General features: G+C 44.1%; 1 protein-coding gene across 1 annotated transcript in view; it reads right to left on the bottom strand.

Moving 5' to 3' along the window:
* fgd1 (FYVE, RhoGEF and PH domain containing 1) overlaps positions 1-26,764 on the bottom strand; it is a 32,437-nt gene extending 5,673 nt beyond the window's left edge. Inside the window, exons 1-14 of the mRNA XM_062541372.1 lie at positions 25,334-26,764; positions 8,813-9,031; positions 8,155-8,341; positions 7,199-7,904; positions 6,557-6,795; positions 5,921-6,077; positions 3,829-3,967; positions 3,300-3,358; positions 2,661-2,807; positions 2,263-2,355; positions 909-988; positions 582-612; positions 359-460; positions 148-276 (exon numbers count right to left, since the gene is read on the bottom strand). Of these exons, the coding sequence (XP_062397356.1) occupies positions 148-276; positions 359-460; positions 582-612; positions 909-988; positions 2,263-2,355; positions 2,661-2,807; positions 3,300-3,358; positions 3,829-3,967; positions 5,921-6,077; positions 6,557-6,795; positions 7,199-7,904; positions 8,155-8,341; positions 8,813-9,031; positions 25,334-25,493 (2,448 nt within the window). The 5' untranslated portion in view covers positions 25,494-26,764. The remainder of the gene's footprint in view (positions 1-147; positions 277-358; positions 461-581; positions 613-908; positions 989-2,262; positions 2,356-2,660; positions 2,808-3,299; positions 3,359-3,828; positions 3,968-5,920; positions 6,078-6,556; positions 6,796-7,198; positions 7,905-8,154; positions 8,342-8,812; positions 9,032-25,333) is intronic.
* Between the last annotated feature and the right edge of the window lie 280 nt (positions 26,765-27,044).

Genomic DNA, 27,044 nt, shown 5'->3' with positions numbered 1-27,044 from the left:
GAAGCTAACAGGAAAACATCAAATCAAGACTCATATATGCAATGCATAGTAATCATATTCAATATGGGTGCAATCCAAGGAATAAGCAATAGGCCTTCCGTGGCAAAGGGGGCAAGGAAACTGTAGCCTTGATGTTAGGACCCTTACATGGCCACAGGCTTTGCAGTGGTGGCGTCTCTTGGTGATGGAGTTGAACGGCTCTTGACACTTCATACACAGAGTCACCTCCTTCTCTCGGATAGGTGTTGGGGCACGCTTCCCTAGTTCTGTGCAGTTCTGAGGGAGAAAAGTAGAAAAGGATTGTTATCATACTGTTAAAAACCAACATCAGAAAACCAGGAATCACCCAATGTCTTACAGGAGAGTTGGGAGGAGTGTAGTCCTCTTCGCGGAAGGAACAATTCAGCATCCTGAACGTCTCCATAGTCTGTTCATGCCTCTGGATAGTAGCCTGGATAGCCTGGAAAGGGTAGCAGAGGAAAGAGAAAGAGATATAAACAGTAGACTAGATTTGGAAGCACTGCTGCACACATCCAGAATAGGGACTAGGGATGCTGAAAGTGATTTTTACAAAATGGTACCTGAATCCAGTCCTTCTTTTCCTCCTCAGTCCTGCATAAAACAAAACAAGCATTGGGGTTTTACTTCCCTAATCCATTAAATCAGTGTTTACACATGTCATTTGCTGTGGGGATTGCCATTCAGAATTCTCTGAATCATCTATTGTCTTCCTAGCAAGAGTCACCATAGAAAAGGTTTCTATAGATTTCCAACCATCTTTTGGGAAATCTCATGGGGACCTAGACAGTTGCTTCATTGTGCTTCTGTTAAACAAACAGTGCTGTTGCCTGGCAGAGGGGAACATGCAGAGAAAGACATTGCTTGCTGGGACTCTGTATTCAACCAACCTGGCCTGAAGCTCCAGCGAACGCTGCTTCCCTGACACAAGGAATGTCCTTGGGACGTTCATGCTGCTGGTCTCTTTCAGCTGAGAATCACCAAGACACGAGGAGAAGGAGACGTTACAGGTCATGAAAGAGACTACAGTCTGTAGATGTACATTGCTCACAAAGAGGGCAATAAGTAAGGGATAATCAACGACGCGGCGTGCGTTTCTAGGAAAATAATGCACGTTCGAAGTGGTAATAAGGACCCGACACCGCAGGCGGAGGGGACTTTACACTTCGATAAGTGCATTATTTTCCTAGAAACGCACGGCGTGGAGTTGATTATCCCGCTTATACTACTGCTACTATCATTTTCGTTTATATTGCCGCTGTCTTAGGTACAACGTTGCTGTTTTTACCGTTACATTCACATTGGTGAATTAATATTCAAGTGTAATAAGCCCAAATTTGATACAAAAACAAAATTGCTTTCAAACCATTTGTTTATGCCAAGCATTTTTTCCTTTATTTTATTTTAATTTGGCTCTGGTTTTTTTTTCATGAAAAGCTTGCTATATGGCCAACAACTGCGTCTGAGTTCATTCTGTTAGATTGCACAGAGGCTACTAGGTATTGGGGTGAGGGTGTAATGATGCACACAATTACAAATTCGGCAATTACTAATAAGCAAATCTAGACTTTTTTTAACTTGGGGTTTTCTATGAAAACCATGCTATATATAACAACTGCATTTGAGTTAATTCAGTTAAGATTCCACAGAGAGGGCCTCCCCCTTTGACTTCCCTTTCCACAGCACCCACAGTTAACACATGCAAATCTACTGCCCTGAGGAACAGCATCTACCATACCGGTGTCCCTATCCTGCCCTCATTGTTGACAGCAAGGTAAAGCTAACTACGCCCTAAGCCTCAGATTATTTGTTTTTGTAGAATGTAACTCATATTAAAACATCTCGATGGAGCCTGTAAGTGCCCGCATCCACCATCAAGATTAAGCTCTTCAGGCGAATTTGTCTCATCATCAATAAAGATCAGAGAGCCCATTTTCCTTTGTCAGGTAACTTGATAATAAAATAAAAAACTTAAAAATGTTAAGTCTTTTTGTCACCCATTTTTTGTTGGGCCACAGTGCATTCTTAAACCCCTGCGTATTGTCATGCCTCTGAACTGAGAACTGTTGAGACACAGTCCATGGTTACACCCCTACATAGTACTGAGTCAGTGGGAGTTCCCTTCCCAGATCACTTCACTTCATCAAGCCACATGTGAACTATTTATTATTTATTATACTTGCACAGGATGTGTCTGAAATACATTTTGTGGACATGAGAGTGTATAGCAGAAAAACGACAAACCTCCATGCCGTCTACATCTATCCGGGCTCTGACTCCATATTTCTGCCCTATGAGCCGCAACTTTGGAACACAGTACAGTAACCTGTCATTGAACTGTGGAGAGAGGGAGAGAGGGAGAGAGAGAGAAAGAGATATGGATGGAGAAAGCAACCAGAGGACGTAGACAGAAATTAATGAGATAACAATACATGTAAGCTTTCAAGCACTTATGCCAGAATGTTAAGTGTTTAAGTTGCACAGTTCAGCCGAGGAGAGTGTAAAATAACTCAAGAACTTAAACTTATGCGACCTATAAACAAAGGGATGTGTCCAAGAATCTGCAGCCAAAAATATGAATAATAGCTATGAAATCCTGCAAAAACAATGACCGCCCAGCATTGCCACAACTCCACACTCACCAGTATGAGGTATCTATCCTGCGAGGTTCCATTTTTGGCTGAGAGTTTGAGGATGTGCCCCTCCTTAATGAGCTCATTAGTAGGGTTAACGATATCCTCTTCTCCTCCGAGCAACTCGTACACCTTCAACAGCTTTCGCATGCGCTCCTAGGATACACACACACACACACAAAACACGGATGCCAGAGCTTTTACTGCCACTGTTTTACGTCCCACAAAATTTGCACAGAGGCACATATTTCAGCCACATTAAAAATCACTGGAGAAACTGGGGGTATCGAGCCATTGAACCACTGAGCCATGGTTATGACCTCAAAGCAATAATTAATGCAAACTCGACAAAGCTGTCTCTTAGGGTTCAGGAAAAAAATAGATGACCTTGCTGCTTGCTGCATCGTAGCACTGCTGTAACTTGAAGCCAGGCCAATTAACAGTTCCAAATGAAAGACTTTCAAAAACAACTTCACATGAAAGAGACAGTCGTCCCCTAATTACAAACTCTTGCTTAAATGGCAGTGTCTGTTTCCCCCCAGCTGCTCCCTGAAGCTGGGTACTGCAGGCTAAGGTTTAGTTGGAGGGGGGGCATGAGAGCTGATGTGGTCACACATTTGGCACGGTGAGAGAAAACTGAAAACTCACCATCTTCCTGATGGCTGCGTTGGAGTGCTCGGCAGCTGTGGCGATCAGCTCCAGAGATTCTGAGAGGCAGATACAGTACATCTCGGGGTTAGATAAACAACATTTGTCTCCGATTTGTTTTGGCTACTTCCGCTTTTGTTGCAGCCTTTGCTAGACGACACAAGCACTTCACTTATCATGGATTTATACAAAACCAGATAAACAATTAACAATGCCTATTTCCATAACAACAGTCACTACTGAGTAGGAACGTTGCTTTTCCAGAGCTTGTATAAATCCTTATATATACAGTATATACTGTACACACACATTTAACTTTTTCAAAGACTTTTGTCCCTGCCCTTGTCAAGCTGAATTCAGCACGCAAGTATCACTTTGACAGGATCATTGCTGTTACACATTTATGTAAACTACGCCCTTGACAATGACACAGTGCTGAGGCCCACAGGCGAGAATGGACTGTTTCTCCCAGTATCAGGGGCAGTGTGACAAGCTGGCCTGGGGGGTGGAGGGTTGGGGTGCTTCTTACTTTGTGCATCCTTGAAGTCGTCGGCGTCCTCAGGGAGCCTGTGCAGGTAGTCTTTGAGCAGGAGCTCGTAGCGCGGGATCCTCTGCACCGGCTCCAGCATGTGGTGCTGCAGGGTCAGGTTTCCACACCGCTCCTCTTTCTGCAACACACCCACACACACGCACATGCACACACACACACACACACACACACACACACACACACACACACACACACACACACACACACACAAGCAAGCAAGCAAACAAACAAACAAACAAACACAAAATCAGACATTCAGTAACTAGTATTTTGTCATTTGCTCTGCTAAGATGCTGAGTGATTTATGGGTATCCGGAGCAATGATTATATCTTCTAAATGACTCTCCTTGGGAACTGAACCCTTGACCTTGGCATTAAATAGCTGAGACGAAACTCACCCCCATACACCATTACACCACCATGCAACCATACAAGTACAGCCGTTGGGAAATACATTATGACTCAACGATACCAGCTTACAGACATTGTAAATGACACAGACATCACCTCATTTACACATGACCAACTAAACCAAATAAGCCATACAACACTTAACTTGATATGCTGGGAAAGATATCCCCCATCCCCACCCCCACCACACACACACACACACAAATCCATAATCGCACACACAAACATGCCCAAACATCCACAGTAGAAACACACACACACACACACACACACACACACACACACACACACACACACACACACAAACACACACACTAGTAGACAAACAGGAATTTCAGTGCGCCACTCCATGTGGTAAAGATAATGCAATGTCAGATACTTATTCACCAGCGCCGGCTCCAGAGGAGGCAGCCACTATATTGTTGCAGACCACACGACTCACAGCTCCATGGCCTTATAAGGGGAAGCCCCGGTGCTTTTGCCCCCGTGGGTGTGCAACTCGCCTGGCTCTCTCCGCAGCGTAAACCCCCCTTCCTCCTCCTACACTACTCCCAGCACTACCATTCTTACCCACTTCTCCATCCCCCACTCCCCAGACACTAACACACACACACACACACACACACACACACACACACAGATGTGCACAAGAGGGACCAGCCATGTTAGTATTCTGCTCACAAGGTGAAAGGTAGACTTTTGAAGTGGTGCAGAAGGCCCCCGTTCGGCCCTCCATTTGTATTCCCTCTGCTTACACTTCTCCTTCCAACGACTCCGGGGCCGCGGAGAATCGCCCCCGCTTTCATCTGCTAGATTACTCCTGACAGCGGAAGCGCAGTGGTCTCATTATTTTTCATCAAATGTTTGTCTTTCTTTGAAATGTTTTGAAATGTCGTGTGAGTTTTGGGGGATTTGAAGGTGAGAACACGCCATATTGATCCTGCTCATTCATCAGAACATGGTGGCGTTGTAAAGGCATGAGCATGTGCACATTTTTATTTGAAGATCTTTGGTCTTTGGCAAGACCTGTATCCATTAACTATTCCTGGCCCTCTCAAGAACACATCAAAACCATACACATTCCGTAAATGCTTTACACCTACTGAACGTGCTTTGATATCCAATTCAAAATTCGACTCTGCTACCTTCCAGGTACTGTAGGTGACAACAGCAGCTGCGTTCCTAGTGTAATGGAGTACTGGTACAGTACACTAGATCTAAGATAATCTGCTGCTTATACTCTTGTAGTAATGTCCACCAAAATACTGCCTGTGTGACTGCATGTTTTGACAATGTGCAGCTTAGTAAAAATGAGTTATGCTCCTGTCATGGAGGTAAAACAGAAACAAAGCAATGAGTGCTTACATTTTGCACCGAGGGACCAGTACAAGGATTTTTAAAAAAATTTTTGATTTTTACAAATCCTTTTTTTTTTTTATCTCGCTCACCACAACAGCCACAGCTGTGTCATTTTACCAACTGTGACTACAAGCAAAAAGGCTCCTATCTTCAGAGGCTAAAGAAAATGGAGGGACTGTCCCTGTCTTACGGTTCTGCCAGTCCCTTCACTAGCCCCACTTCCTGGTTTTTATAGAACCCTTCTGCTGCGCGGGGAGGTTACTCTGTGTTTACACTTCAGCATGCCTATTGAGAGTCCCACCTGGATGTCGTGAATGATGGCTTTAAACTGGGATGAGCGCTCCATCCAGGTGTTCACCAGCTCCATGGCTCGGTCGAAATTCTTCACATACTCCCCGTACATCTTCAGAAAGGGAGCGAGCTTCTGCAGGATGTCCCCAATACGAGGATTCTGCTCCCTGAGGGAGAGAGAGGACAGAGAGGGAAAAAAAGATGCCGCAAAGGTCAAGGACTGCAACATTCTGGAATTCCATCCCACAGTGTCTGGGTCTGAATTCTAGATTCTGTTTCCTGCCGGCCCTTGTTGTGGATATTTGACTAAGAGTGTTTAAATATGTGTAACACTTCTGCTCCTCTCCAACAACCTCATGCCTGAAGTCTAAATAACATTTACGGGAACATGAGGACTTCTTCAGCTTGCTAGGAACTGTTTTGAACATGTTTGTTGAGTGTGTGTGTGTGTGTGTGTGTGTGTGTGTGTGTGTGTGTGAGTGTGTATTGCTTCATAGAGAATAAATGTCTCACTGATGAAAATGGTCTGTCTACTTTTTCAGCCTCCTGTTTACACCCTCACCAAAACAAACCAGGTGACTAACACACTGGCATTCTTAAAAGATACACAATGACCCTGAGGCGCCCCGATCCGGTTCTTCCTTACCACTCCTCCATTCGCTTCTCCAGCGCTGGCAGCAGGAACTGCTGGTGGAAGCAGTAGATGGAGCAGATGTTGGAGAAGATGCCCATGACCACCTCGCAGGGAAAGGAGCCCCGCGATCGCGCCTCCTCCATCAGCTGGGCGCAAAACACCTGGTCCAAGAGGTGTAGCCGCGTCACATAGGCCTTCTCTGTGTGCAGCAGCTCGTTGGCGATGTTGAACACCCTCTGCTGAATCGAGAGCTGTGGCAAAGTGCACGACAGATGGGGATGTGAGTGGGAAGCCCAAATGTTTCTCTTGTTTTTGGGGGAATGGGTTGGTTAGCGATTTGCATGATGTGTCTATGTTGTTAGCATCGGTGTGATACTAGAATACTGATGTTTTTTCATAGAATTTTACTTGGACGATCTCTTACGGACTACTCAAATTATAACAACTTTGACACTCTGTTAACAACAATTTATGATTAAGGTTAGGGTTAGGGATTTGGTTTGTTTGAGACAATATTCAGGGATTGTTTTCAATATCAAAATCCGAACTTGAATTCCATCAGACAAACGGAAACAAACCATCTGTAAATTCTCTGTAGGCGAACTACTTGAGAAAAGTGTTGTCAGTCAGTCCATTGGAAGTTCCCTCACTTACCTCAGCGGAGTCTTGCCTCTCTGTTTTGGGAAGGGTGAGAGGCTGCAGGGCCATGGGATTGACCTCGCTTTCATCTCCACTCCCCTCCTCAAGGTCGCTGTCTCCTTCCGAGTCTCGCGCTCCTCCACCGGACGCCCCACCTTCCTCTCCCTGCCCGTCTGCATAGCCGCACGAGGATGAGGAGGAGAGGCGAGGAAGAGTCGGCAGAGGGCTGCAGGGGTAGATCTCGCGTTCGGGGCCAACCCTGTCGTCGTCGACGGCAAAGCACAACTCCTCACTGTGAGATGGGGAGCTGATGCTGTCGATGCCACTGTCCCTATTGGCCAGCTTCCCGTCCGTCTGCTGAGGTGGGAGGGACAGCCGGTCAGACGGGACATCTGATTGGCTCGCCATCAGATCTCTCATCTCCACTGCATCCAATAGTTTATCGGAGGCACTATAGCCTGACTCCATAGACAGGCGTTTTTCCGAGCAAGAGGCACCCAGTTCCTCGCTCTCCTCCTCGTTGTCATCCAGTTCCTCCTCCATGTCCTCTTTCTCCCTCTCAGCGGAAGACAGCGGCATCTCCAGCGCATCCTGAGGGAGGGGGCAGGGCAGGGGGGTGTCTGACATTGGGGGGGTACTAGCACCACTTCCTGATTGGTCAGGGACTCTTGGGACACACATCACCCCTCCTGTGATATCTGGCACCACAATGATTTGCTCTCTGTGAATGAAAAAAAAAAAAAAAAAGTTTGCCACTCAACAGAAAACAATAAAAGTGTAAAAACATGAAAACAGTACATCAGTAAATGCATAATATATTGTAGAGAAGAAGGAAATAAATCAATCACTTTTTCTGATATAAATAAAACAACAAAAACACGCTGCACTTTTTTTGACAGTCCCCACAAATCAAGTGTCACATTTTATGGTAATCTCAGAGGGCCGTCTGAGGCAGAGCTGACATCTCTCACCTCTCAAATTTCTCGATGAGGGAGTGGACGCAGGTGGGGGACGACGTCCCCTCGGCCCGGGGGGCTGCAGGCCGGGGTGCGCGGGGGTCCGCCGGGAGAGGCCTGCAGGGCGGTGGTGGGGGCAGAGGCTTGTCTGGGGGCCGGGGTCGCCGTGCACTCTGCTGTAGATGAGGTGGCTTCGGGGGCACTTCGGGAGGCACATGACAGAGATTTATGACACCACATTTGACCTTGAGCAGCATTTGACACAGACACATACACTTGCAAATGTTGTATAAACACATTTATCCAAATCCAAATAAAATACATGTGTAAAAATACACATATTCCATAGATCTATAAGGACCATAAGAACAACAGAAAATGTATACATATACAGATGTCATAAGACATTTTGCAGTTTAATTTAGTATTTTTATTTGGAATAAGAGTATGGTTTTGGGGTTATTTTCCAACAAATTTGGGATACTCTCCATATTCTTTTTTTCAATTTATATTGTTAACATTTTCTTTGCAAATGTCCCGTTTCCTTGTTTACACCTATTATTAATGAGGTGTTGATGACTGTTTGGTGAATAATGGAAACTCTTTACGTGGCTGCCTGCCACTGATGCAATCACACCAGAAATGACCTGGGCATTAGACAACAATGGGTTACCTTGTGGTTTTGGACCAGGCAAAGGCGGCCGTGTCTTTGGGGCCATGGGGGGCGTGTCCTGTGCTCCGTTCTCACTGGTGCCATTGCAGTGCGGAGGCCCTAGAGGACCGGGGTCGGAGCAGAGACGTTGGGGGGTCTCGTGCGCCTCAAGGCAAGGACCAGTTCCAGGCTCCAGGGAGAGGCTCTTTGTTAGGAGCCGAGGACTAGAGGACGAGGGGCCTGTGAAAGAGGGGGGAGTGACAGAATTAGCAACGGATGTGTTTTTTTTTGTTTTTTGTTTTGTTTAGTTCAAACTAAAAAAGGGGCTCCAAAAAGCACATTTTACATCTGCTATTTTACATCAAGTGTTTCACACTCAAACTGACTGTTTCAGAGCTATAAAAACTTCTGCACCACGGCAAATTGCTACAGAAACTACTACCGAAGAACCCATAAAATGTCTCTACCAGACACAACTGGAAGAGCATTTGTTGGAACCAGACTGAACTTTCCAAAGAGTATAGGCCTAAGGGAAAGAGAGGGGGGAAAACTGGCTTTGTCCAGCCAGTAAAAGTGATATTTGCCACGTAAGGTCTGCAAGACCGGCCGTAGATTAGTGACCGGTTGGAGAGAGAGAGAAGTCTTAAATAAAAGCTAATAGGGAGCAAATTAGACTGTAAGCTCCCACTTAAACAAAACACTCTCTTCACCTCTCTCACTCACTCACCACAGACACCACCATACAGTTGACCTCCAAGCCTTCATTAACACACACTGACTGGTAATTTAGTGAAGCCTGGGTGTGTTGGACTGAGCGTGTAAGTGCTTGGGTAGGTCACTGTCTTGTCCTGTCCTCTGTCAGACGGTACGGCAGTGCGCCATGATGATTCTAGAACACCTGCAGTGGTTCCGAGTTGGCTCGGAAACATTTCTCTAGTGGCTGGCTGGCTGGCTGACCAGCTGCAGTGCTTTGTAAGTAGGTCAGTGTGCTACGCGGAGGGGCAACGAGAGTGCTCGGCAGGTCATTGTTTTCCTGCGCTGAATTTGGATTCTGGAGAACCCGTCAATCCGCTGAGGCGAAGCGTGACCCGAGTGACCAAAAAACACACACCGAAGAAAGAAGTGCTGATATAGAATCTGTTCTCTCTCCCAAGACCGCAGGGTCCACGGGTAGCTAGCGGCACTTTTAAGGGAAGTTAATGTTTCAAGAAGATGACCAAAGACAAAGATGCATAGTCATTTTCCCCTCCTTGAACCTAAAGTGAGTGCAGTCTCTTAAAGAGACAGTAGTCAGATTAGCTGTCGAAAAGCACAGACGTTCAGACAATGTTGCCATCTCAAAAAGCCCGCCTGTCCCCTGCACAGACCTAATTGGTTCCATATGATGACATTCGTACCCATTTGCTCAGGCAGGGGGCTAAAATTACTTCCACATGTTCCTCTGAAATTGCTTAAGGGAGAGAGGGAGAGGGAGAGAGAGAGAGAGAGACAGACTGAGCAACAGAAAGAAACCCACGCTATCTTGGCCCGAGACTCGCTTGACTGTTTTCTTATTTATTTAATGCTTTTTTTTTACCTCTTAAAGTATTCCTGAAATGGCCCATTCAGACAATCCCATCAATCAGTGCTTCGTACCATTCAAATGTTTAGACAGGGAAAAATGGAGGCCTTTCTCTGATCTTCCCCACTGACCTACAAGCACATTTCTGGTGAAATACCCAGAATATTTTTAAGCTGAATAGACCAAAATAAGTGTTTTTCATGTTATGGGTTGAACACAGTGGTTTTCATATGAAAAGATGTTTTGTATTCAATGCATGCTGATGTATGTCTTTGCACACATGTTAGTCAGCAAATCAGATGTGATACAGCTGAGGTTTGTAGAGCTACGGACAACCCATCTTAGAAAGCCCCTGGAAACATAATGCAACACACAAACTTTAGTGCACAAACTCTAGTGTACTCTCCCTCTAACCTTAGTGCAACAGCTGACCCCTTTTCACACAGCTTTTTTTTTAAAGGTATGCTACTATTCGGCACAATCACTATTTTCCATGGTCGTCAAATGGTAGACAGAGGGGGAAATTCCTTCCATTTCTTTCTTTGCAGTTACAATGCTAAGCCGTCCAGGCAACTAGACAGATGGGCAGTTTTCCTTCTCTCTCACTTTCTCTGTATCTCTGTGTATCTCTCTCTCTGTCTCTCTCATGCTGTCTCTTTTTGTCTGTCAGTAAGCACAGACATGCAAGCACTTTAATGAATTCAGGAAGAGGCTTGTTTAGTGCTGGTCAGTTGTATGTCTAACTAGAGCTGGACATAAATGTGCCCTGACAATATTCAATATGCTTTTAAAAGGCTTCCCCCTCCCGATTCTTTTCTCTAAACTTTACTTATGACTGACTGGCATTTTCATGCTCCATTTCCCATAAAGAGGGCAGACAGAGACACTCACTCACCCACTCACTCATTCCCCGCCCACACACACACACACACACAGCCACATAGGTCACTACTGTGCAGAGTGAACAGAGTACCCTCTGCCTCTAGAAGCCATCCATCCAGCATTTGTGTTTACAGATGTTGCACTAAAGTGTTTGTGTTGTACTCAATATGTCCATGGATAGACAAAGCGAGAGAGGGGTTTTTTCTTTTTTAAAGTGTCCTGTAGAGATCATTATATCATTAAATCACGTGGCGCTTTAGGATTTTGTCTGGGTAGCGATGGGCAGCAGTGCAGATTTCTGGCGAGGAGAGTGTGTGAAACGGCTCGATTTAGTGGCTCCCCGACCTGCCCAGAATGAACAAACACACATATCCTGCACCTGCACTGCAAGGAAATGTGTGTTTTAGCTTTCCATTCAACAGCAGCCATTGTTTCTTGAGAAAACATCTTGCCTGATTTGAAAGGTCGGTGGGAAATAAGTGCTTACAGTAGGTACAGCGCAAGCTCATGAAATACTGCTATTCAAGCACTATACTGTACCACAGGCCACTCTTGAGCCGAAATCCCTTCCAGCCAACTAAGTCCAATCTTTGCTTATCATGTGGCAAGGCAAGGCAAGGCAGTTTTAGTTATTTTGCAATTCAATGTGCTTTACGCAAACAAAAGCTGGGAATTGCAATGCAATAACAAATAAAAGCATACAATGACCAATAAAAGGCGAAGACATTATACAAAAATACATAATTAAAAGTCATACAACACAAAGTGCATCTGGTTAAATTCATTTGTAGCGGAAAAGTTGGTTCCAGAGCTGCAAAGCAGCTAATGAGATAGATAGATACTTTATTGATCCCCAAGGGGATTCACAATGGAGTGTTTTCCTGTAAACAGTGTGTATTGTTGAAAGATATCTGATAGGTAGCTTTATCCCATCCCATTTAATAATTCAAGCAAAAGACAAGCAGCAGTACTTTAAAATAAACTTACTGGAAGGCAACGCAGGGACTTAAGTATTGGGTTGGTGTGGTCAGTTCCATCGTTTGTTTGTTTTTGTGTGAAAACTGTAACTGCTACATTTTGTATTAGTTGAAGTTGTCTAATGGTCTTTTAGGAAGTCCAATGAAAAGCCCATTGCAATAATCACCCCTACTGAAAATACAAGCATGAATGAGTTTTCCTACATTATGTCATAACATAAGGGTCTAGTTTGCCAATGTTTTTCAGGTGGTAAAAGTTAATTTAGCTATTGCTTTCGTGTGACTGTTGAAGTTAAGATTTCTATCAATTAAGATAGCAAGATTTTTTAACAGTATCCTTTGATTTAAGCCATTTTGTCCAAAGAAGAGTGTCTTTCCTCCCTTTAACTAAGTATATTTATATTAGTACTTCACTTGTCCCGGTAAAGAATGTTTTCAGACAACGAGTTGCTAATTCGGTCAATATAGAAACAAAAAGATTCGACAGGTCCATTGTCATTAGGTGACAGGGCTAGCTAAATGCTGATGCCCTCAACATAACTATGATATGAAATCAATTTGATCTTGATGATTTGTCCGAGTGGGAGCATATCAAGGTTGAATAACAGCAGCCCCAAGATCAATCCCTGAGGGACGAAACCGGTTAAAGATGCTGGCGTAAAGGTACAGCTGCTGATGGCAACACAGAAGCTCCTTTCCTGTAGGTATGATTTAAGCGTGTCTCTGCCTATAGCTGAGAATCCAACTTACTGTTATAGCCTGTGGAGTAATATGCTGTGACCAACAAATAGCTGCACTAAAGACCAATAGCAGGATTGATATTTTGCCTGCATGTTCTTCTCTGCATTAAGGCTTATGTCATTTAAACTTTAATAATAGCTGTTTTAGTGCTGTGATAAACATGGAAACCTGACTAAAAGAGGTCGAGACAACCATTTTATGTTAAGAAAACAGTTGGTTGATTAAAGACTATTTTCTCAACAATTATACCAATAAATGGTAGATTGGTTATGGGCCTGTAGTTTCATATGGAAACATCCAGATTATTCTTTTTGAGTAGGGGCTTTACGACAGCTGTTTTCAGGGACTTAGGAAATGTGCCAGGCTACAATGATACATACAATTTGTTGCATGTCTGCCGCTAGTAGGTGGAAAACATATTTGTTGGTACGCAGAGTGTATCAAGCGAAATTCAGACATCAAATAGAGGGCAACATTAATGACCCCCATAATTCCCTATGAAATATGGCCCAAATAACTCTCAACAATGGCCGAAAATGTCTTTGAATTAAGCAGGGTTAAAACAATATCTAAATGTTTCATTGAAAACCGGATGCAAATAAATAGATGGGGACAAAATCTGACCATTTCACTACTACCTTGAGTATACTGGAGGCTTTGGCCACCATACATTACAAGATATAAAGCATGCTGGCTATGATAAAACACTCCTTCTGCACTCACAGAAAAACAAAACATCTGCAATTTTATTTCCATAATAGCCACATCTAGGCCAACAACCTCACTCACAAAGAGGCTATCTTATTCCATTCACTGGAGTGCAGCAGCACTGCAACACCTTGTGGTCTTGTGACTTGGTAAGAGCTGAACTTTATCTCTAGTAATTCACGGAAACTCGATCCGCTATGGCCTAGGCCTTACTGAGGGGAGGTAGGGGACGCACCAAGACAACAATCCTCAACTGTCAATCCCCGACAAATCAATAGCCTACTCGAAAACACACTGTTTCGCTGACCGTCCACTAGATTTCAGAAACCATTAAATATTCATGCTGTTTCGTGTCAATAAACCACAGACATTACAAAGATTGACCTGACAGAGGGGACCGGACCTCGGTATCATGACTGCACTCTATGGTCTATTTCCAGTGAGAAATATAATAATGAGTGTACGGAAAGCACTGAGATATGATTACGTTCCATTCCACCGTGACACGGGCGAAGGATGTGTTGAAGGCTCCGAGCTACAGGGCCTATTTTTATCCCCGTCAGTAGCGTCGACTGACAGGAGAGTCAACAGCAGGCCAGCACACAAGTCGGAGCCACTGACAGATGTTTTGTGATCACTTCTCCTCAAAGCCATGTTTTGCAGGTACTCGACAGAAACAAAAGCACAGTCTACTTTTAGACAGGCTTTGGAACAAGGGCAACAATTGCATTGTAATATGACTAGATGTTTTATCTGTGTCTCTGCCATTTCAAGCCAGTGAGATTCATGAAAATACCAGTGCTGCAGGAACAGTGAAGGAAAGTGACTAAGATACATATGTCTTACCTAAGCTATAATTAAACACAGACAGAAAAAATTGAGAAACATACTGCCATCATGTCTGAGCCTATAGTGCTTGACAACTACAAGTGACCTCCAACTTGGTGGTGGTTTGCTGATTATTTCCTACAGATGCGCACAGTGATGTGCTGATGATGTACTTGCACCTATGACTATTAAACAGTAGCAGGCTGCTCTGAATTCATTTGAGACACACAAGCGTCTGCTGGCGGTGTCACATCTCATAAATAAGGCAATAATACCCAAACTCGGTGGAAGAACACCCTTGAACCGTGTATGTGGCAATGTATCTTGACATGACACATAACCACCATATTTATATTCATATTTTCTGTTGACAAATTGATAAAGCATGTCTGGAAATGCACATGAGTTGACAACATAACAGTAACACTGACGCCAATGCTGTGCACCCCACTCAGTGGTCAGTACAAAGATACCTAGACTCCTAAAATATCATGCAGGGAAATTATTATTCGCATCCATACGTAACGTGCATAAGTTCTTCAAAAAAGCCTTATTAATGAAACATCCATCCCTCCATCTTTTTTTTTCCTGCTTCCTATGCACACATTGGCTGACACACACAGACACACACGGTTAATATACACTGTATAATGTAGGCTATACACAGAACTGACTGGTTAACATTTCACAGCCCTCATGCAGCAGCTCTGCAGTGCATGAAGACAGCAGCTCCAAGCTCATGTGGATCACCTGAAGGCACTGCCTTGCAACCTACATGTAGCATACATGTTAGTGCGGTTGCATTGCGCGTTGCATGTAGAAGGGAATGACAGGTAGGTGTGTATCACGTAAAAAAAGGAATTGCTCAAAAAGCCTACAGTCCAAACTGAAAATGAAGATAAAATGGCATTGCACTGTGGTTGAGGCTGGATGTCTCAACAGCCATTTGTCAATACAGGCATATAATTTCACAAACCTGCAGCGTCAGAGATTTGTGCCTTGAATCACATCCCCTAGGTGAAGCTCATTGACTATACAAATACATTACCCATTGCACAATGGCACATTTTTGACAATGTTTTCACAAATTATAAAGATTTATGTACTATCGACATGCTCTCATTTCCCAGACGTGGCAAACTAATAGCCCCTTGCAATTGCATACTGACACACTGAACTATGGTCCATATCACATGGATGGATAATGCCGACATGCTACAGACGCATTGACTGGACATTCGGTGTGGGCTACACTGCAGCTAAACATCTGCTGCACAAGATTCAATTTAAAAGCCAGCTATTAATAAGAAACAAGATTGAATGAAATCATTTTGGAAATTAGGTGAATTGTCTTACCCCGGAGCACACTGGTTTTATCCATGTACATAGCGCAGCAAAACACGAAACCAGTCATTAAAAAACCGAACGGGAGACGCAACCCCCCAATCGCCCAAATAACGAAATAATAACAAATTAACTAGCACAGTTAAGGCGTATGCAAATGAAAACCGGTCACTCCTTCACCGGTAGCCTATAATCAAATATGTAGGTTAAACAAGCTAAGCGCGAGGGAGAAAGCCCTCATCAAAGAGTCGGGCGGACTACGAGCATCCTCAGTAGGTCAAAAACGAATGTTCTCCTATTTTACCGTCGTCTAACGCTAATTTAAGATACACATTAACGAAATGTGATTGGAAAAGATTGCACCCAACGACGGATCATTGTGGCGCTGCAAAATATCGAGTAGAAATAAAAATGAAAAGCCTCCTTCACAGCCCCCCACCCCTCTCCGGCTGCCCTGATATCGAGCTCCACAGCAGCAGCAGCAGCAGCAGCAGCAGAACCGACTACTGAGGGACTCGCATATAATATGACCCCCAACCCTCCCCCTTTTCCTCACACACACATAGGCCTACTTCTTCCGTATCGCCCCTCTCATTCTCTATCGCGCATCTTTCCCTCTATTTCAGTTTCCTTGACAACAAATTCACTGTGACTATGTCGGTGCCCAGAGTAGCCTACTATTTGGGCATGCACTGCCAGTTTTATTTTATAAAACGGTTCTCTTTTCAAGCCAACAGGTCTGCCCCTTACAACCATTTTCTGATGCATGCGTTTGAAAAACATGGCAACATGGCAACATACTGTAGCCTATACCAACAGGGTAAACTCACAATATCAAGGGCCTATAATAAATATTATTTTCCTCCCTGTCTGGCCTATATAGCTCTATATGCTCAACCTACAATGGATTTTCTGATCCACTGACTTATATGAACGTTATAATATTTGTATTCAGTGGTAGCCGATAATGTATTTACAGTGTTCAAAGGGAAAAGGGAAGTCCTCCCATTAATAAAAAAAATTCTAGCCTATGTCAATTTTGTCACAATATAGTAAGTGTCCTACTTTTCTTTCTTTTTTTTTTTTATAAAAATGTCATTTCAGTAAATGACAGTGAGCCACTTCACTTACAAACCACTGAGCATTAGGATGTCATGTGCTACGCTAGGCTACACCCTCAAACGTGACTGAGTTGTGGCATGTTGACATCATTCTACAGTGTAGCTACCTCAACTAACCAGATGGGTATTCAGACCGGATTAACACTGGGGTTAAAACAGAGGCAAAGCATTGAAAGAGAAAACCTTCAGCGACACAGAAAACAAGTGTGTCACCGCAACCCCACATCTCCTAAGTCCAGCATTACTGACACTAAGCCATGGGCCAAATATGAATAAATATAATTTCAAATAGACCCACAAATAGGCTACACAAAAAATTAGCACTATGTCATCCATTGGTGCCAGAATATTTCCCTGCGCCTTAATTGTCAGACAGCTTCATAATCTCCCGGCGAGAGTGAATTGGGATTAGAGACTACTGAGACTTTTTTTGCCCTTGCTTCACTCTCGCTGCCGCTCTGGTTCTGTCACCCCTGCTGGGGGCTCTGAGCCATTCCTCTCCCCGGCCCTGGCGCAGGTTGTCTGCTTTAAATGGAGAGATTTACCCCCCTGATTTCCCAAGAGACAGGGCCATCTGCCCACTGTCACCAGTCCCATTATTACAGGCTATTTGCGCATGCGTGGAGTGGGAGGCGGCATAACACTTCCTGGTAAGGATATGGCCCTTACATGCACATGCTGGGCCGAAGCATAAACAGATTTATTAAATACACACGAGCCTGAGGGGAAGCATGGTCATATTTATTACCTAAATAAAAAGCCCTCAAGACTGTACAAATGACCTTCTCCATCTTTTTACACACCGTGTGTGACAGTCCACCACAGGATGTAACGGAATAAAATGCTGCCTTGTTACAATATCACTCTTTAGCATCCTCTTGGCGACTGTTCATAGGGACATATGGCATATAACACAGCCTACACTGTCAGCACAGATCCGCTTAATGTACAACAAGAACCACCTTGACAGGCCATTGATCCTTTGTGACGCGGGTGCTATTCGGATGAAGGTCAACTGGCTTGACCTTTAGTCCGAGTGCATATATTAGAATTTTATTGGTCCTCAGATCCCACAAAGGAATACACTTTATCCCTGAGTAATCAATCCTATTGCATTGCAGATGCAGTTGTTAAACGATGAGGTATAACACTTTCTGGTGGTTGTTTTGACTTGCAAAGTAGAGATAATAATAATTACAATATATGTATATATTTAAATGGTAAAGGGACATGGTATTTACTTTCAATTGCCTCATATAGCCCTGCCACAATTTGTACTTCAGGTATAAATCCCACCTTTTAGTGAGGATTTGCATGTTTTGGGTTTTATTCCTATCTACAGCAGCCTGAGTAAAGGAGAGTGTGACCTTAAATCCACATTGTCTCACTTATCAGTTGTCATCAAAATCCAATCACCACATCAACCCGCCCACAATAATTCTTTCTCAACTCCATTGTCTGTTTGAGAAAAGGTAAACGTACTGTTGGACGTAGGCCAGTTGGAGTTTGGACATGGGCCAGTTACAGTAGGAGTGGTGTGGTTGGGCATGGGAGATGCCGCGGCAACCTTGACAGTTTCAGCTGTTTGGACACCGTCATGGTGAAAACATTCCCAGTGGGGAAGAGCTGTTTCTCCCGTTTCCAGCTGTCTACAGGCACTCATAAAAAAAAGCCACAGGCAGGGGCATTTTTCCCATTTTTTCCCCTTCTTTCTTTTTCCAAGCTGCTATCGAAAGCATTCACTCAGACTAGCCTGAATACTCAAAAACCTCCCAGCTGATGCAGTTAATGATAACATCACTTAAGTGAGATGATATATAACCATATTAACTTCTATAATGTGTGGCAATTTGGGTTAGAGGCTTTAGCACAAAAGGCAACTAGTAAAGCCTAACGTGTATAAACAAAGCTGTTTACACTAAGTGCCGTGATAGACATCAAAGGCCAGATAGTGTAGCTACAATAGAGGCCTTTATCAGAGTTTCCTCTGCAGGATTGCTGGTGGGGCTCCTTTTGTGAGGAGCCTGAGAAAATGGAGACTGTTTCCATCCCACATGCCTGAGCAGCTTCAAACACCACACAGGCCACAAGGAGAAGAAGAAAAACACACTCATGTAAAAATAACTAGGCAGAGAGGGAGATCAGACCCAAAATGTTATAAAACATGGATAACTGATATGAAATGAAATGTAAATGCCATAACATTGTTCTTTTCTGTAATAGACTGATGTCTGACTGTAGCATGACTCATATACTGTAGTCTGAATGTGGTCATGTGTCTGAAATCTCCTTCTCCCCACTGGTGTGGTGCAGGAACCCTCATGACTGGTTATGCATGGAATGTGCAAACTAAAATAAATCAAACTTTGTTAGAGAGCTTATCAGACCAATTATTGCTAATACTGATATTCAAAAGTGATGGATTAGATGGAGAGGGAGAGAGAGAGAGAGAGAGAGAGAGAGAGAGAGAGAGAGAGAGATGCTTTTGGCTCACCAACCATTTGGTGGTCCTATTTTGATGCCGTCATTGTGGCATCCTTCTATTTCTGTTCCATGGGGAACGTGAGTGAGTGAGTGAGTGTGTGTGTTCTGGAATGTGAGTGCTTTGTGTACTAAGGACAAGATTGGAATGCCAGTTCACTGATCTTTGACTTGGCCTTTTACAGACCAAAATGGTATACATAATAGTGTCCCCTGGAATTGTGGGGTGGCAAAATAGAGCTTTAAATACCCATTTACTATTTGGACATTTAGCCTCAATCATGCTCTCAGCAGACCATGTGGTAACTGTAGTGGAAAAATAATTGTATTCCCATGCACCCATCAACATAGTCCTACATTTCTGGGAAAAAATGCCCCTCCCTTGAGCCTAATATCTGTTTATAGGGAATCTATTGACCATGCGTGTGAAGCTGCCCCCGGTCTTATCACAGGGAACAGAAAAGCCTTTAAGCCTCCTTGAAAACAGCTTATTATTGTCTCACAGTACTATTATGCTGACCCCCACATGAAAAAAAAAACAAGCTGCTGGACAAACTACTTTTTAATGTTATCCAGAGAGGCGCGATCACGCACACACACACACACACACACACACACAGGGGAAAGAGCAGCTTCAGCTCAGAGAGATGACCCCCCCCCCCCCCCCCCCCCCCCCCACCCACACACACACACACATCCCACCCCCCCTCAGCCCCTAGCGGAGATGCAGTGATGCTCGATGGTGAATCACACTTTGCCTTCAGCCTGCCTGCTCCCATAACACATCAGCAAAGGAAATGCAGAGCCCGAGGAGAGTTGGTGTGGGTTTTATTTCTGTACAACAGTCTTTTGTGCCCGTCTCATTCACAACGTCTCAGCTTCAGACATTGTCTGTTAAGATTAGAGTAAATGAACCACCCCTGTGACAATTCCCAGTACTACCCATCTCCATCCCATGGTAGAGCCCCCTACGAGTTCTCCAAGAATAACAATCTCTCTCCTACAGCCCTCAAAGTGTCGCAGGCTTTTACTGCCTCTTGCCATTCCGTCTCTGTTGATTTCTACGCCTGTTTCCCTTTTTTCTGTCTCCCTCCCTCCCTCGTTGACTTGCTCGCTCTCCCTCGCTCCTTCCTTCCTTCCCCGTCCTGCCACGTTGTCTGTGGTTCCCTATGGCATGGCATTCCCACACACTGACACAGTGACACACTCACCCTCCCTTCCTCCTCTTCCCTCTCTCTCTCCCTCCTTCTCTCTCTTTCCAAGCGGCTCCTTCTGCAGCTGCTGCTTGAGATAGCGTTTCCAAGCATGCGTGCACACACACACACACACACACAGACACAAGACCACGCTAAGACCACTTACCCACACATGCTGCCAGCTTGATTATACACACATTGCAGACGCTCACTCGCGCACACACACTCATACAAAGTGCATACCCAGTGGCTGCAGCCTCTGGTTTCAAACCACAGATTTTTAGAAAAGACTCGCTCAGTCCTACTTAATGCAAAGCTGGGTTTGTAAGAGAAGAGGATTCACAAAGCTGCTTTTTGTCCTCTGCTGTCTCGCCTCGCACTGGAGGACAGTGACTGTGCAGCAACCACATTTCCTCCTGATTGAGTTAGCTGCTGCATTTAACACAAATCTAATAGAAGGTAGGGCCAGGGAACATGGAGGTAGTGTTTCTCACATGAGTGAAAGTAAAGCAGTTGAGAGGGAGCAAGAGAGAGAGAGAGAGAGAAAGATAAAGAGTGAGTGCGAGGGAGGGGAGAGAGAGCAAGGGAGATAGAAATGTGATGTCAAAGCACCTTCTCCTCCCACTCTGTCACAATCATCGCTCTCCGACACCCTCCCTCAGTACCTGTGAAAGCCCTCTCCCAAGACACACTGTCATTCCTCACACGGCAACTCAAGGTGATAATATATTCATTGGCAAACGACCCGACATCCGTGTTCCCATTTACAGTTTTGGGGGTGGGTGGGTGAGTAGGTAGAGGGGCTGGAGGGGACGAGTGGATTTTACATCCCTGGCCAGCTTGGAGGACCACTGGTACAGCAACTCTCCGGGGGGTTGCAGGGATGTGGGTCACAAGGCCAGGCTGGAAAGCCCATGAGTCAGTCTGAGGGAAGCGGAGCCGTAACCCTGGACAGTGCCAAGGCCGCGTGGAACTCAGGACAAGAGAGTTTGCTGCCAAACTGGCTGCTTAAGTTGCTATTTATACCACTATGGAGTGAGACAGGAGCTCTTGACACCTCTCTCTGAGAGCAGTCTTCTCTTAACCAGCTTTAACTGGGAGTCCATCATCATAGGGATTTGATGGTGTAGCATTACAGCGAACAAATGAACACCAGAGAGGATAGAAACATACCAATCACACAGGGATACGAATACAGTGCAGGGTAATACTCACATGTTTATTGGTTCAATGCAACAGTAACTAGTCCTCTTTATTGTGTTATGACCATGCATTACATTGTATGTACGTCTAAAGCACAAACATTTGCAATTAAAACAAACAATGAATACATGTCACAGTAAAAACCTATGGTAGGCCTATGTTGTGACAAATTGTGTGATTTCAAACTTTTTTGAAAGGAAAGACGATTTGACAGGAAAATGTCAAGACATAAGACCCGCTGTCGACACAAGTAATCAAGCGCGGAACTTGAGAGAACTGTGTGGAGCGAGAAAATGTAACGGTTGAGAATCAATTTAGCTGTTTGCATTTGCAGTAGCAGAATGCAGTGACACGAACGTAGGCAGGCTCACTTCTCTCTTAAACACACAGACACACAATATTGAGGCAAGATATCAGAAATGCAGATATGCACACCAACAGAATGGAAACAGCCATCTCTATGTAATCTAATCTATCTACCAGATGGTCTTTATACAAGACTGGGGGCGTTTATAAAACGTCTTAAAGGGTATGACAGGCGATTTAAAGGCATAGCGCCGGTCTCATTGTTCAGCAGAGTGAGGTCAGTATTACAGAGACAGGGACTGCTGTTACAGGATTCCAGTTTGTCAGGGACGGTGCCAAATTACAGATAAGAGCCAGACAACCTTAACTTCAACAGTTGATAACTGAAAACAGAACCAGCTTGAAATGCTAATAAATAAAAACCACATCCTCAATGTATCTCAGGACTATATAGCGCTAGGGGTTGTCATTACCAATGCAACATAAAATAGCCTAACTGACTCAGCCAATCATCCCATCTGCTACTCTGTAAAGCCCAGAGTGCTAACGCTAACACTGAAGGATACCGTGGATTACCGTGTGCTGTTCTGGGTAAATTCAGAGGCAAGCTCAAATGCTTCACAGGTTACGGTGGAGCACATCTGTTGTGGCATATTTACAGAAAGGGTTAGAGGTCAGCCGAGTGGCTCGACCCGACTTGGCGAGACTTCCAAGACAGGCCATGTAGTCGGCGCGGTCATCTAAACTATTTAGGTAGCCATGTATACAACCCTCCACCAGAGACTGCCTCTCCCATTCTTGACCCAAATACACAGTACAATCAAGACACTCACCCCACACTGAGAGGTTGAATCATTCCGACAAGTTACCCTCTACTTCATGCAGTGTTCAAAGGAAATGTGAGATAGACTGTTCATGAATGTCGACAGCTTACTCGATATGATGCATGTAGTTCCTCTGGTCTTTGTCCTGGACATTGCATAAGGAGAACACACTGGGAAATATCTAGCTGGACAACTCTAATGACCGATGCAATTCATCTTTAAAATGTGCAGTCAACGATTGTACATGATGTGCTTGTTTGTTTATTATTTAAAATTTCTTGGCAGACACTTTTGTCCAAAACATAGATTATATTTGAATCAAGGACCAAACAAAACACATCAGAGAGGTAGCTCACCAGTCCCTTCAGTCCCCAGAAAAACTCCAAAAACTGTTTTGTTTTTGTTTAGGGGACAGGCTGCCCCCCAATTCTTTGTCTGTTTCCGCAGCCTGGATTGCTTACAAAGACCAGGATTTTTTTGTTTTTACAGCATATCACAAGATGGGTAGTTGACGGATCGTGAGATGTTCGCTGAATGGGACAAGAATGGTATGGCCTTGAGATCATGTGACCTCCCCTTTAAGGTAAATAAAGCTACCCATCGGCTATGGAAGTTCTATTATGGCTTATATGTTATAGGACAGGCCAATTACTAGAGGGAAACTTTCTAGTTTATTAATAGAAAATAACTTCAATTCAACAGTGACTGTTTCTCTGAAGAATGGGGAGTCCAACACTAAATCGTGATGCAGATTCCACTGGTCCATTAGATTTGAAAGTGTAAAGCATTTTCCCAGCATCCCATTTGAAGTCTTTTCGTATTGCTATTGTAAATGTTAATTGACAAGGAGACAACATGAATAACATTCATGTGGTCAAATAGGTCATTGTTTAGTCCAGCTTTTGAAAACACAGAAAATGTTGGTCACTGTGGTGTCTAGTTAAACTTATGCGAGACTAAGCTGCAAAGAAAAGTGGCCATTAATGTAGGAGCAAGTATGAGCAAATATAGGCAGGAGAAAGGGATCTATTCAGGACGATACAGAAAAGCCTCCTAGAACTTTGACAGAAACGCTAAACTCTCCATCTGCCCTCTTAAATCGCTCCCTCCCCCTTCAGATTGCAGTTGATAGTGTAAATGTTTTAAAAAACAAAAGATTAAAATCACTTTACATGATTAGTGGTTAAGAGGACTGATCCAAAAAAAAAATCATACAAAGTCTTGGGGGGCAGCTTTACTGTTCTTATGAGAACAAACACAAAGTGTAATCCTCTTGTCCTTAATGGTCATAAAAAGTCATAGTGATAGGCTTGTCACTAAGCTATACCAAACATCTTCCTTTCCATAAGCCCCCAGTAAGTGGCAAACCAATGTCAACTGAGCATTACAATCTCCCTTCTCTGATCTGATCCATTCCACTGCCATGCCACTGTATTGCTCCATCACAGCTTTTGCACCACATCTCTTGAATGCATTTTACCAACCTTCTTATTGTACACCTGTGGTATTTCTATCTATAGTAATGAGCTTAAAGTGTTCCATTTGAGCTCCAAGTGTTCCATCTTCAGCTTCCATTGGCTTAACTGCCATTCACATAAACCGTCATATCCACTGGTCAGCGCAGATGCATCTCACGGCAATCCTTAATTGGATTTCACACTATGGTGCTTGAGCAAACAGGGGGGAAAAACTGACTGACACACAAGGGAATACACACTCACACACACTTGAATGGCAAACATGGCAGTGTAATGTCAGCATGAAGCATAGAAGGAACAGCCACAATACCACACCACTGCTGGGGCCTTTGTTACTGGCTTATCGCCTGAGTGCAGCCCTCATCAGCATCAAGATGACTTTTCCATCATGTGTAGGTTTTCTCCATGGGCTTGCTATAGCCTACAGCACAACCCCCACCAATAAAGCCTATATCCTAGATTTTCTTCAAGACCGTTTCAATGCAACTTTTATGCCCCTTTGAAGCCTGAAACATTAAGCATGGTCATGAATCAGAAGAAGTCACTATATGCCATAAGGAAACCATGACCCCGAGTTCCCTAAGCTGCTCTTGACAATACAGTGTAGTTGAAAGTTTGGATACATTATTTCACGAAATCTCAGCCTTGATGCCTGAAGGCGTCTATCTACTTCTTTATTTTGTAAAATAAGACACCAGGTGCAACTCACTATTCGACTCGAGAGCTATTTCCAGATGCTGCATGCTCGGACTTCACAAGGACAGACAACACATTTGTTGTGGCAGAACCGTGGCTCGAGTGACCGCAAATACATCCAGATCACAATGTCACTTTGAATTGCCGCATGCCATCAGACAGATGAACGCAAAGTATGAACATCTGTGCGACTTACCTATCCTTCGCAGGACCGGCTGAGGACTCGGCAAGCCGCTGCTGATGTGGTATGAAAACCGCATTGTTTTGAACTGACTGGAAAAGGAATGTGGTGTCTCTGAGGGCAACAGCGGTGGAGTGAAGCTGATTAGAGCGCTCTTTGGTCGATTCAGCTGCATGCCTGGTCACAGTCAGGCATAAAACACAGGATGTGGCGTTCTCCGTTTAAAAGCGAATTAAGGTAGATTCCAGGTTCAGCATCAAATCCGGCAAAAAAATGAATCTGCAGAGTGGTCTTGGTCGACCACCAGGCTCTCAGTCAAGATGCCTGTCCCGGTAGTGGCCGCTGGAATATCGTCGTTGTCCAGTTGTGGACTACAAACTAAACTGAAAAACAATCTTCGCACCGAAAAGCAGTGTCCAGCTTGTGTGCACCGAATCTGTGCTGTGAAAGTGTAATTACGATCAGAATCTCCTCGAACGACAAAAAACGCCATCAAAGACAGGGTGATTCACGTCACATGTAGGTCAAATATAGCAATTGTTCGGTCTAAGTCTCCAGTTATAATGGATCATAGCCACATCATCTCTGATCCGTTTCAATGGTCAAAAGACAGCTGTTCTTAGCCATATGTTTTATCGATAGGCCTATCACTGTAGCCTATAGTAGCCTACAATTAAAACAAATTCTGGGGAGGGGTTGTAGATTCCCAACGAATGGAACGAAAAGACTTAACTTCACTTAAGAGTTACATCGCCAGTGCTACAAAGTAGCCTACCCCTTTGAACCAACATTTAAACTGTTTCATACTCAAATTACACCAACAGAAATGTTACCCTGCACTCGCTCAACAGTTGTCATGCCGAAACAAAGCCCTGACAGCTCTCTGATTATTGTGCCTTAATTCATTCATCTAACAGTAGGTAAATAATGTCATCGTTTTAAACCATGCAACGCTATGTGAAAATAAAACCACTCAGTAACCTTGCATATTCGAACATAGACGAGTTCATTAAAGCGAGGATGAAGCCGTCTAGCCTACTCCTCACTTATTTTTACTTTTCTCCCCATTTCCTCTCGAGATGTTACCCCAAAATGTGCTCACTCAGCTCCTTCAAGCTAGATCCAAATCCGTATGGAGGAAAAAAATGAATCCTTCTCGTGTGTCTCTCCAGAGAAGTCCACATTTAATGCTCCATATATCGACTGCCTTGAAAGAAACTGCCCTCCATCAAATCCATGAAAGTTTGTCCTCCAGTCCCTACCGGCTGCTGGTCCATTCTTTGTGTGGAACTTTTCGACGACGCCGTCAAACTGCAATTCCAAGCGTATCCCCCTCCTCCTTCCCTCTCTCATTTTCCCTGCTCCCGTGTGCGTCGACATATGAAACCAAGTCTCAACCCCCTCCTCCGCCATCTCTCTTCTTCCCAAAGTCTGTTTTTCATTTTGTTTTTTTTCCAAGGGTTTGTGCTTGAAACTTGATGCTAAGAAAAACGTAGAAAAATGTCTTATTTCCTATTCATAAAAACAAATAGTTTTTTCGCCCAACGTGACCAGCTATTATTGAGCGCCTTCTAATAAAATATCATAGACTCCACGTTTTACATTAAAATGTCTAAGGATGTACCAAGACGTAGGAAGAACTATGCGCACTTAGAAGGTCATGACTCATCCCTTTTGACCCAGATTGCTCCAGAAGCCCAAATAGGGATAACAGTCATTCTGGTAT

The sequence above is a fragment of the Sardina pilchardus genome, chromosome 7, assembly GCF_963854185.1.
Source record: "Sardina pilchardus chromosome 7, fSarPil1.1, whole genome shotgun sequence".
Taxonomy (NCBI): domain Eukaryota; kingdom Metazoa; phylum Chordata; class Actinopteri; order Clupeiformes; family Clupeidae; genus Sardina; species Sardina pilchardus.
This window is presented reverse-complemented; position numbering and strand designations above follow the sequence as displayed.